The 13,064-nt window shown below is 38.7% G+C and overlaps 1 protein-coding gene across 4 annotated transcripts in view; it reads left to right on the forward strand.

The window, feature by feature from the left end:
• The window catches only part of VPS41 (VPS41 subunit of HOPS complex), a gene marked incomplete at its 5' end in the record, with an annotated part of 109,148 nt that overhangs the window by 52,448 nt on the left and 43,636 nt on the right, over positions 1-13,064 (forward strand). For all 4 annotated transcript variants that reach the window (XM_084509809.1, XM_084509812.1, XM_084509810.1 and 1 more), the window contains 3 exons: positions 5,118-5,237; positions 8,472-8,618; positions 9,803-9,869. In XM_084509809.1, the coding sequence (XP_084365935.1) occupies positions 5,118-5,237; positions 8,472-8,618; positions 9,803-9,869 (334 nt within the window). The remainder of the gene's footprint in view (positions 1-5,117; positions 5,238-8,471; positions 8,619-9,802; positions 9,870-13,064) is intronic.

Consider the following 13,064-nt stretch of genomic DNA (forward strand, 5'->3'; position numbering starts at 1 on the left):
CAATGTTAGAAGCCTGGGCTGGACCCACATTGTCTCCTGTCTGAGAGGCAAAACAAGATGATCTAAATTCCTTTTTTACTCCAGGTAAAGCAATGCTGTACACAGAAGAAGAATAGCAATTGCAAACAATGCACAAACAGGAAGAGAAACAGCATTCTTGTGGAACGGCAACTGCCCTTACGGATAGTTGAATTTGTATGTTAAAGTCAAGTCTGCCAGGGAATGTCTCAGATTTTTTTTTTCTTTTAATTGTCTGCTTTTTAGTGTCAGCAGAAGCACTTTGCTTTGTGAGTAAGTAGATGACCTTTACCTCTGAACCCTATGATAGGTACTTCATAATAACTGGTTGGACTACTTTGACAAATTATTAAATTGTCAGGATGCTGTTTGCAGCACAGTCCATTTTTAGAAAGCAGATAGTCAGCTGTTTGGCATTATGTTGGGTGGAAGAGTACCAGACAAGAAAGGCAGATTGCTTTGTAAGCTATAAAATGTCAGTCAGTAAATACTCAAAGGTCTGGTTTAAGTGAAGAAGGAGTAAATACTATGGCAATTTCTGTCCATGCATTGGATAATTTACCATAAACAGGAAGCAAACTGTAGCAGCAAGCAAGCAAGCCACAATAGTACAGGTCTGACATTTGCGTGCTGTGATGTATGGTGCCTAGATGTATCCTGTATTATTCAACAGATGAGACTTGGAGATGTAGTGCTATGAAGTCTGATTTACTTAATAAGCAGCTTATTTTGTCCTTAACTGAGGCTGGGTTTTCACAATGAAGAAGAAGAGAAACATTCATCATGTGCTGTAATGGACTGATTTTGTTTGTGGAAATTGAGAAGAGATCGCCTGTAGTCCTGCGTGTGGGTAGTCTATAGTAGTGTGTTGTGCAAAAGTCTGTGTAAAAAACTTTGTTGTTGTTGCCTGAGGTGGCAAGCAAAGAGGATCTAAATACATGAAATGTGGGAGAACTTGTGGCTCTGCCTGCAAGGCTGCAGGACTTGCTTCCAAGGGTGTTAAGGTCTGTAGCTATTTGTGAATAGGCGACAGCTGGAATCTAGTGCCTGAGTTATTAACAATGTAGCCTACTAGAAGTCCCGTGTCATTATTTTTGAATTGAACTCTTCAAGATTTCTAGCTTCTCTGCCCGTGAACTGTACAGCAGAAGCTCCCGTGTTGCATCTCACCATTGCCATCACTTCCCAGAGCTGTGTCTGTCTCTGCCTTCGTGTTCGGTTTCCCCAGACTCCCAGTGCTGCTTCCCTCTACCCACACTGCAGCCCCTTGTACAACAGTGATTGGTAATGATATTTTGAGAACCTATCTTCAGCTGAAAACTTGAGGGTTACAATATTCTCTGCCTCGTTTGAACTCATCCAGCCCGTTGCAGCTCCACACAGAAGTGATAATTTTTTATTGTGGCTATATATTTTCCTAGGGATGCACGATTAAACAGTAAGTCTTCATGTGGCGTGCTGTTCTGTGCTACTCCCAGATACCTGTTAATCTCGGCTGTGCCTGTAAATGTTGTTTTTATGCTTAAAACAAGAAATATCTATTGTGATCAGTTGCATCCATGGCAGTAGCATTTTAGGTTTTTGTGATCTTGCCTGGCTGAGGAGAGAGCTGGCGAAGCAGGTGCCAAAACCCAGAACAAATGCCACAGGTAGGCATGTAGTCACACTTGGGCAAAGAACAGGACAAGGACAATATTTTTCCTGGTATTTATTTCGTTGAATGTTAAAACTAATCCAGCAGGGCTGCTGTAGGAAAAGGAAGGGTGGCACTTCAGTTACATATTGAAGTCTCAGCCTTTTGCTTCAGCAAAGTCCTACAGCTCTTTACAGAGAAGGCACTGTTGAAACAAAGCAATTGTGTGGAGTAGAAGAGAGATGTTCTTCACACATGATGCTGTGCACAGTGCTACAGGAAAAGTCTTGTACTTTGAAACTTTTAATGGTGTGAGAATAGACATCTTTGATTTCAGCAATTTCCAATTTGGTAGTGGGATGAAGTTAAATTGAATTATTTCACTGTATTGATATGACCAAAACTGCAGTCATTGTCCTCTATTCAGAAGACTGAGAATTTCTGTGCGTAGTTTAAAAGCTGGGATTACATGCAATTAGTGTTAATGCTAATTGCATGATAGGCTCCATTAAACTCAGGCACTAGTCTATTCTCTTTAGTGGATGCACAGTACAAATAGAGTTTTGAGCTCTCAGAGGAGTTTAATCTCATGGTAGTGAAAGATACAGAGAGATGTAGTCACTAATCCAAGAGAATTTTAAAATTATTTTGACTTGTCCTTAAAACTAAAAAGAACCAAGACCTGCACCATCCTCGTCTCACACATTTCCATATGTCTTTTTTCTCAATAATCAGTAGATAAGCATAAGCAGTTAAGACCAACAGAAAAATTAGTAGAGAGATACAGGAAGATTTCAATGTACCATGAAGGAATGTGGGTGGGGACCCTTGCAGTCGAAGTTAATTTTATTTTGTTTTAGCTGTATTATCGTGTTCTGGTACGTGCGAGAGGTGCTGGAAGTGCATTCTAAGCACTACTGGATTGTAACAAAGAACTTGAAAGATTTACCAGAGCAAATCAAAAAGAGGAAAGTATAAACTCTATTGCACAGAATGCAAGAAAGTGATTTTGTGGCTGCTGTTGAAATATAAGTACTGGGAATGCTGACTGCCAAAATAGGGGATTTATGGGAAATAAAGTCCTAAAATATTTTCACCTCCCAAAAAGAGTGGGAGGTGATAGAAGGAACCCCTTCAGGAATGGTGGATTTTTGTTATGTGTCTAGCTGCTATTGAAGTTTTAAATGGCCTTCTGGTGCAGTAAATATTTCATTATAAAGACAGAAAGGAAGACTGAGAAATAAATTAGTCTGCTTATTTTGAGAGGGCTGCGTTCAGTGGATAGCAGTTCCAAAGCAAGTAGCAAAGTTGTATGTTCAGTATTTCAGTTTCCAGGTGTCGCTGTAGGAAATAATAAATAAATCACATATCAGTAAAAGGGAGATAATTCCACTGCAGGTAAAGTAGTAAAGTGTGTTTGGAGATGAAAATGGTTTTGTCTTGAAGCAATAATGTTGCGTATCCTTTCACTTATATTGCACTTTGTGATGTGAGTTGGGGAATTTTGGGGTGCTGCAGTTATTCAGATTCACTTTCCATCTTTTACAGGCATGATCAGCCTGGTGTCTTCTATAGTCCTTGGTTTGAGAATTTAATTAAGCATGTGTAAAGTTGAGCATAGGCTGAAGCAGGATTTTGTTTTAATTTTCTCCTCACCACTTTCAGGTCAGTTGTTTTTTTCAGTTTCATACTCAGGTAGAAAGGCATGAAAAAAGCGTGATGTTCACAAGCAAAGAACAGTAACAAAACAGCTGGAAAATGTCATTGCAAGTGTTTCATTGCATGAAACAGCTGGATTCTGTAGGCTAAATAAACATAAATCACACATAAGTCATAAGCAGAACAAAGATTGGTTACTGTAACTTATATCAGCCAGTTTTACTTCACGTCATCCACATCATTTTTCGCAACTTTGTGCAGAAAGTCCAGGTGAAAATGCTATGTATTTGCTGCTGTCTCCACTGGATTGTATTGAAAGAAGCATCTGAGTGGCTTCCCCTTAGAAGTTTGTGAACTGGAAGAAACTAATTTTAAAGTCAGAATCAGCATGGTACTCAGTTTTAAGTAACATCCTCAGCTTCTGAGGGGAGCTGATTAGTTTGGGTTTTGTTTCATTGCATAGCCTTTTCACGGGTGGAAAAATCCCTGAGACTGTCTAAAAGAGAGTCCTTCACATGAGCTGTGGGAAAGGCACTGGGTCATTTCAGGTGGAGTTAAGGTGGCCAGGTGTGCTCTGATGTCTGCTGTGTGCTCCATGCAAAAGTGTGAGACAGACCTGGATAGTGACTACTTCAAACTTTTGGAGAAAATCTTTGTCTTTTGGTGCCATCTTGTGGCTGTGGGAGAGATGAGCAGTCAGTATAATTACCATCAAAAGTCCTTTACTTCATTAAAAGATGTTATTTTAAACAGTTCGTGTCTTATCATTGTTTATGCAAATAGAGGTGGAGGAGACAAGCCTGGTGTAAAAAAGCATATATGAACAGTAGCAACATAGTCACTCAAATTAGGTCCTTGCAGTTTGTAATTTTACATTTCTTAATGGTTCTTCTGCATTTTATGAGCTAGGGTTCACATTGTGCGCATCTCCATTTGTGTGTATTGTGGCAACAGTTGTCAGGACTGGTACCTTACTCCTGTTCCCCTCCAAGCACTGGGCTTTGCATTGCTTGAAGTGATTCTGTCATTTAATCCTGTTAAATAACTCCCTGAAACCACACAGGAACGCTAAAGAAGTTGGACTGTCACACAGACTGTCTGCATGTAGTAGTGCTTTTCTTTGCTGTGCAAGATATTACAAAAAATAGTCTGTGCTTTCTAGATACTGTAAAATCCTTCCATATTTGCAGAACCTGGGATCCCCCATCACACAAGTCTTACAATCAGCAGTGCTTGTTGTGAATGCAGTTGCATGAGTGGGACCGTGCAGCATCTCTAGAGCCCTACTGAAGGCTGTGTAGTTCCATATGGGGCCGAGTGAAAGGCTTCAGGCTTGGAGGTCTTCAATAATTTTGACTAGCACAAGCATAAGAGATGTTTTTTACTATCTCCTGCTTTTTTGGAGAGAAGAAAGCCTATCAACAGATCAGTGGATAGGTGTAAGACAGCCTGGTTTCTTTATTAGGTTTCTTAACTCTTGTCACAAGTGCTGTTAGGTTCTCAAATGCCTTACATGCTTTATCTTTCAAATGGAAAGAAATATATTTACTATTATTTGAAAAAAACTTGATAGGAAGGCTGCTGATTAATGTAATCATGAAAGTCACTTGATTTTTTAGTATGTAGGATTGTCAGTGTAAATGTACTATATGAAAGTGTTTGATTGTGTTTGCTTTTGTTTTGTCATAGCTGTGTATTTCTCCCTACCCTCAAATGCAAGTGGAGTAAGAGATAAGGAAGGAAAAAACTCCTTTGTTTGCATATAGCACTGTGTCACAGAAATATTTCTTGTTGCACTTCTTCACAGTTGCTGCTATATGAGAGAGGCTGGATGAATAGATGGAAGCCTTCGGTTTTACATGAAGGGGAAGGAAACATAAGAAACATAAAATGGAGAGGACATTTAATTGCTTGGGCCAATAATATGGTAAGTTTTTGTCACCTCTCTTGAATGAGCAGAAATACTGCTGATTTACACTGATATTTGAAATGTTTTTAAAATGGTGTTAATTGCTAAAATATTCCTTTGAAAACTGGTACGTTAGAAGAATCCAGTACATGAAGCACTGAAGTGCTTTACATATGATTTCTTCATAGAGAGCCCTGCTGTTTGCATTTATTGCTGTCTGTTCAGTGTTCTCCATGTGACTTGCAGTTTCTGAAGGAATTTAGAAAAGCAGCTCTACATACATACAAATGCTAGGGGTAGTCACAGCTGTACCCTATTGTATATCGGAGTTTCGGCCAGTGAGATTTGTTGAAGCAAATTGCTTGAGGAAGGAATGCTAATGTGAACTCTTCTTTGTAAGTATAAAATCCTCCTAATCCCTCTTCCCCCCTCTCCCCCCCCCCCCCCCAAAAAAAAAAGCCTAAATTTTGAAATTTGTATTGAACTAACAGCATAATACATATTCCTAATGTAGCAGATTATAAAAAATGATAGTAATAATTCCTTATTTTGGTAAGCTACTTGAAAAGGCTAGACTTAAGAGAAAACAAGCCCTTTTTGCTATAAGTGTAATTCATATTTTAAAGGGAACTCCTGCTTTCATGCTGAGTGTTGCATTTCACCTAACAGTGTATATGTAATTGATGGGTCAAGGTCTGTGTTTCAAAGCTCAGCAGAGAGGGATACATTTTTAAGTATGTATCATGTCTAAATTCCAGATTTTTCTTTTAAAATGTGGTGAAGATATTCCTGAAAGCATTTGCTTTCTCCCTTCTTTTTTCCCTCCTGGAAGGAAGCATTTATTAAAATATTTTAAAGCCGTTGTTCTTTTATTCCATTTAAAAACAGCTTGATATGAAATTGTTAGCGGTGTTCTTTGTGTTTATTTGCTCCCCTTTAATGACTATATATTAGCACTATAACTTAAGGAAGTGCTTGATTTTCGTAACATTAACCCTTTGGAAGGTTTTGGTTTTTTTTCAGAGCCATACAATTAAAATATATATTCTAGGTGAATCTGCAGGGAATAGATAGGACAGTTGAGGAGAGCTATCCCTAGAGATGATGTGTCACATCAGAACACAGAATACTAATAAAATGTTGAGAGCCATCTGTCAGAGACAAAAAGCCATGGTCAGGGCCTATCTTTCAATGAGAAATGAAATGACACTTGCCCTCCAAAAGATTAATATATTTGGTTATTGGCCTTTTCCCGTCCCTTCCCCCTTTACCTTTTTAAAAATTTCTCTCCTCAAGCAAGGTATTTGTTCCTTTTTTTTTTTTTTCTTTCAAAGTAAGTCAGAGAAAATCATTTACAGCCTTGCCATTTACTGTCTGTATCTAGTTCTTATTTTCTCATGTGTTTTTGTTTTTTTTATTGCACACTGTCTGCATGCTTGCTAGACATTGGACATTCCAAGATGGGCTTCCAATTAATTAGGCAGGGTCTGATTCTGCTCCCATGCTTGCCACTTTTCTCTCTTCTCCTTCTTCCATGACAAAGAGTACAAGTCTTACGGACTGAGACACCTGAGGACCAAATCCTTAGCAGCATTAACTTGCCTAACTCTCACAAAAACACATTTTAGGCTCCTTCATGACAGGAAATTGAGACTGGAAGTCCTTTCAGTTACAGCGCAAATGGCATGCTTTAACTATAGAGGATTCTACCGTGCTGGTTGGAGAGCCACTTTAAATGTAAGCTTGTCTGCCCCATATAGAATTCAATTTGCTGCCTTGTTGAAAAACAGGAGATGTGATATGGGTCACTAATTTGGAAATCATACTTAAAGACAAAGTGGTGAGATTAATAAAAGACAGCTTTATTAAAATGCAGTTCAAACAAGATTGCAAACGTTATGAGATGAGTTTAGAAAACACAAAGCATAAGCTCCTTCTTTATGCCATCCTGAGATCTGGGCTCTGTACGTTGCAGATGACATGTACGAGTTTTTGTTGCTTTGTTTTTATGTTTCTTTTTGGCTTTTTTGTTTGTTTTGAAACCTTGATGCTTGATGACCTTTAACCTAAAAGATGCCAATAGGAGTCTTTCTGTTCACCTCCATACTACTTACTGCTCCTTGTGATTTAAAGATTTACAGAATCACAGAAATTTAAGGAGTTTGATTTTCTTTTTTAAGAAAAGGAGAGGGTGGGGAGGAGGGAAAACCAAGCTTCTAGCTTAGATCTGGCTTAGATCATGACCCTTGTGTTTAGATTCTTTTACTTAAAAACAGTTGAACTGGTATAGCTGGGGACACAGAAACTTGAGGGGTTGAGAGCAGGCATGGCAGAAACAAGCAGGGGAATCTTTTGAATCAGTTTTGTAACTGCAAAAATCCAAACGTGGAATGGCATCCTGGATGCTGACCTTTCAAGGTCCTTTCCATCCCTTTTTTGTGATCATGAGATGTGGTTTTCTGCTCACCAAGCTTAAGGGAAATATCTACTTAAATGCTTGGTTTTATGTTGGCAACTTTTGTTTTTAAATCACAAAGAAAGAAGTTATTATTTAACATGAAATTAATCTCCATTTTGCTACTAGAAAGGTTATAGCTCACATTTTCTAAATGGTATGGAAAAATTCAATCGATGTCTCTTCCCCCTCTCCCTCCCTCTAAAATGACTTTAATCTTCCTGTCTTTAAACTTTTTGTTGTGTTAGTTTGAGATATTTCCTGAGGAGGCAGTGAAAAATCACACCATATAAAACCAAGCATCATTTAAGTATGTTTCCTTTTTTTCTTTCAACATAAGAGTATAAATACATTTTTATAGAAGCACAGATTGTCTTCATTTACCTTAATTTGTTGTTACTTCATCTTTTCGGTTATTTTCTGAGGTGGAAATTTCTGTTTCTTGATGGGGAATGTTTTGGAAGATGCTTTTGCTTCTCCACTAGTAGCACCAGCCTAAACAAGCTGGTCTGGTTCATGACTGGAATTGCTAATCTGTCACTTGTTGACTCATGAAATCTTTGTATTTAGCATGCATATTTACAATATTTAACTCACTCTAATCTCATCGTTTCTCCTGTCGCCTCCTGGGTGAGATTGGTCTTCGTATCAACAGCTATTTGTGTTGGCACTTTCATCCCTACCCTGCAACTTGTGCCATAAGCTGCTATGACTGTCTTACTGTGCAAAATAAAATGGGCTCTGGTGGGTAAGAGTTTTTCATACTGAATAAAGTTCTCTTGTATTTAAACTTTCAGGGCGTGAAGATACTTGACATGATTTCCAAGCAACGAATTACCAACGTGCCTCGAGATGACATAAGCCTTCGCCCCGATATGTATCCCTGCAGCCTTTGCTGGAAGGATAATTTAACGCTGATTATTGGCTGGGGAAATTCAGTAAAGGTGCAATTACCTGTCTTTGTAATAAATGCTTACTGTTATCAAAGACAAACAGAGGATTATTTCTGAAAAGCAAAGACAATCAAAAAAAAATAGAGTTTGGTTTGACTACAGTCTGCAGAATGCCTGCTGCCATAGAAATGTCATTGGACTGACCCTCGTGAGGAGGAGGAGGAGTGATAAGACACCCAGCGGTCAGACAGATTTCTGTGTGTGAGCATGCAGCAAGTGTAATCCTCAGGGACACTTCTCTCCTTTGTGCCTTCAAGAGCTTTCCTCTTTTGAAAGCTTTTAGAGGGGCTGTTGAATTCATTTCTTTTGATTAGCATTAAGGAAGGACAACTTATCATGAGTTATTTTTGGAGAGACTTATTTTGGGGGCTGAGGAGTTCATCGTTGCTAATACAAACACAGAATTTCAGTCAGCCAAGGGGAAAGAAAAGAGGGGGTGGGGGACAGGTTGCTTCGGACTTTGCTTCGCTTTCAGCAGGGAACTGGCATTTCGAACTTGTGCACAGCAGACTGATTTGTACAGACCAGCACCTGACAGGAGTTTGTTAGAGCCTGTTAGATGTTTTCTAATAACAGCTTGCTACATCATTGCACAGTGGGAAATTAAAGTGCTTGGTAGGAGTAGATGGAGAGGGAGGGTGAAGTGAGGTAGGTGAAGCATAAAAACCTTTTGGAGCATTAAACTTAGAGTTTTACAAATGAGGAGGTTTGTCATAAGTTTGGCATCTGTCTTTCCCCTTGTATTACATGTGCTTCACAACATTTGGGTGTCTGCATTTCTTTATACATATGTGCTCTCCTCCTGTTACTTGGAGTTGCAGTAGCATGTGCTTACTGAAATAGTAAGGTAATGAGACACTAAGTGTGAGAAGATAGCAAAACCAAACTCATATGCTGCTCTAAGAAATGGTAGTGAGCATGTGCTTTCAGATTTCTTTCTGTCTGGTGGCCCATCTTCTCCTCTCCCAGCATATTTATAAGGCTGTGGGCTACAGTCACAACTTTCCTGTTGGGTTTTCTTCCTCAGTGATGCATCATCACTGTTCTAAAGCCAGTGTTTTTCAAAGCAGAGAATTGCCTGTCTAAGAACACCTCAGTAAGAAAGTTTCTGGGGAAAGTTAGCGTAATTTTAGGAATGTGTATTCATCATAATGATCCAAATATCTGTTTCCTAGATTTGCTCAGTAAAGGAGCGGCATGCCAGTGAAATGCGTGACCTTCCAAACCGCTACGTGGAAATAGGTATGGTTGTGTGAACATGTGCCTTTTCACAATCAGATAAGCTTTCAAAGGTTTGTTTTCACATTCAGCCTGAAAAGGTGTTAGAGTTCAGAGACAACATGTAACATAAATGTCTCCTCGTTTTTACTTGATGAGGTTGTCATGATGTCCTGCATATTTATTTATTTTTTGTAATCATAAGGTCTTAAATTCTGTGCTCTCCCAAAATCAGAGAGCCTTGTGTAAAGAAAGAGCGGATGTCTCAACTTTCCTTTCAGGCAGAAAGTTTTACAGAGAACTTGGGTTTTAGTCTTGGTTAAATGATGATGGGGTGTAGTGATATAAGGAGAAAACAGACACGAGCTTAATCAATTACTCGTTGTTTAGCTACCCTGCTCATAACTTTTTTTTTTTTTTTCTGAGCATCTCTTCAGTATAGCTCTAGAAAGTTGATTTGAATTTCTTGTTGTTGCTTTTTTTGCTTCTGCATTTTGTACTTTGCTTTCATGTTTCTTCTGGTGATGTGAATAATTTTGTTATTGGTGATTAATGGAAAAGGTCTTGACAAAAAATGTCAAGAAATTCAAACAAAATTTGAGGGGCGGGGGGCAAACAAAAACTATTCTGTTCCCAGAAGAAGCTTCTGATGAGGAAAGATCTATGAAGAGGTAACACTGCCAAGATAAGCAGGCCCTCTGGGACTCTGCAGTGCAGAATAGACAACTGTTTGTAAAGTTTTGTGCTTCCTTGTCTTGACTGTGATGACATGAGACTGTAAACAAGAGTGTTCAAACAAAATCCTGACTCAGGTGAGCATGCTGACCAGAGTGGTACATGACATATGCGTACTGCAGATGCATACTGCTTTATGATTTCAGAAAAGAACTGTTCTAAAGTAGCTTTTGAAAATCAGCGAGGATGTTCTGACATTAAATTCTTTAGGAATTCTGGATACTGAGTGAAGGCATGCCTGACCATTAACTGAGACTTCTTGAAAGCTATTTGTTGGTAAAGAGTATATAGTCCCAAAAGAATAATTAACCAATTAACCATGGAATTCTAGGATTTTTGAGAGAATTATGTCAAGGAAAAGTTCAGCCTTGAGTTTTACCTTCAGAACACCTATATAAATCTTTTCTGTACGTCTAAGTAGCTTTTAGGAAATAAATGAGGTGAGTTACATAGTGTTAAGTGAACAGAGGGAACTTCTACAACTTCAGTTGTAGTATGTTAACAGGGAGGGAGCTAGCCTTACAAGACTGTCTATTGGAACTTCATTGAAAAATGATAAAAAGCTGTCATCAAACTATTTAGGTGCAATTTTGAAGGTTAGAGGTTTTTGCAGAACTTACTTTTACATATTTTTATGCAATTTTTAGCCTAAATTTCTTCTCTGTATTCTTGAGGACTGCAGTTTTATCTCACTTAGCCTGTTAATGATGTGCTTGACATTTTTATTTCCGGTTTCATGTCAAAGCACTGAAATGGCTCTGCCAAATTCTGCCAGTACTACTCATTGGAACGTGTATTGTATGCTGGGAGGGAAAAGTGAGATATTTGTTCAAGTCTCAATAGACAATACAGTAGCTTTTGATGTAATCACACAGAAGGTCTTTGAGAGTTATGTTATTCCACGGCATCTTTTTCAATTTTACTATAGTTTAAACTTTTACTTCTCAAATGCATAGCTGTAAGGTCTGAAATTATTATTGGGCAGACTGACCAGCAGCCTGTATAGTTTTTTTGCAAGAGTATTAATATCCTAAGTGGGTGTGTAAGCTGATTTACTCTCATAATGTAAAGAATTTACACAAGACAAGAATATCTGAAGGATATTCAGCTACCCTGCCATACATATCCTTTTGGCTTATAACATCTTGGCATCAGCTCATCAGGGTAATATGTATGGATCCTATGACAATATGGTGATTTCTCATATCTCAGCAGTTTCAGATTTGTGTTTTTAGAGACATTCTGAAGACCTCAAAGTTCTACAATAACACAATAGCAAACTTTGGTGGCATCAGTAGACTGTAAATATTTCTTCAGTGGCTTGTAGCCCAGTGAATAAGGAAGCAGAGCATCTCCAGCCTTGCAAGTTAGGTCCACAGGATCCTGTGGTGCAAGGATTTTATCTTGACACGCAGCCGTATTTGCTCTGAGGCAGAAAGTAAATATGGTACCTACTCAAATTCTAAACCAGATGGCCCATGGTGTGGGAAAGTACCACCACTGAGCAGTTGTGGATGTTGTACTTCAAAGAAGATAATGCTGTGGTAGCACGCAAGAGAAATTAAAAAAAATAGAGAGTTCTCATGCATTGAGATCTGTATGATATTACCAGGTTTATTTGTACATCTTGGTGTATTAATGGTGCTTTTCTTTATTAATCTGTTCTGTTGTCCCTGGTTCCATGTTACAGTTCATTGCTTACATGAGTCTCCATTCAGTGTCAAAGATAAACTCCGGTGAAATGTTTCTATTTAGTTTTAAATGTATGTTAGCTGAGCAGATCCTATCAGTTTAGCTCTGTCAGCTACCACCATGAAGTAGCGTATTGATTAGAAAGTATTGGTATTGAATTACAGGCTTAACGTGGACTAAATGCCATTGTGATCGTTCTTAAAGATTGCTTGACCTCTCTGCTTGCTCCCTCTACATGTACAAAAGCTGTAATGCTGGACAACTTCTGTTCTAAACAGGGAGCCCTACTCAAATGTAGCCTGCTAGAAGGCTGCTTCCTAATGAACTAATTAGCACTTTGCAGCTAATGCAATTCCTTTTCAAAGTGAAACTGTGCATCTTACAAGCATGAAGTAGTCCTCAGGTGACTTTATCAGGCAGCTCAAGTTTATGGATCCTTCGTGAGTTGCTTTACCTATGCTGCAGTTTGGCTCTCTAATGATAGCGGAAAATAAAAATTAACATTGAAAGTCAGTAAAAGACTCGAAGTAGATTAGAGACTTCCTATTCAATTCATGTTAGTGCAGATTTTATCTGAGGAATCTCAGCTTAATTCCAGGCTCCAAGTAGCCAGCAGTGCCTTGAGCACTTGTCTCCCATGTGCATTCCCCCGCATTCCTGACAAAGCAGACTTCTGGTATAAGAATTGCACGTGGATATTCTTGTTACAACACATCTTCATGTTTTGTGAGGGAATAGCTGTACCGCTGCATGCCTAGTTACCATCAAGTACTGAGATCACACACTTTTATC

This window comes from Aythya ferina (genome assembly GCF_964211825.1).
Source record: "Aythya ferina genome assembly, chromosome: 2".
NCBI classification, from domain to species: Eukaryota; Metazoa; Chordata; class Aves; order Anseriformes; family Anatidae; genus Aythya; species Aythya ferina.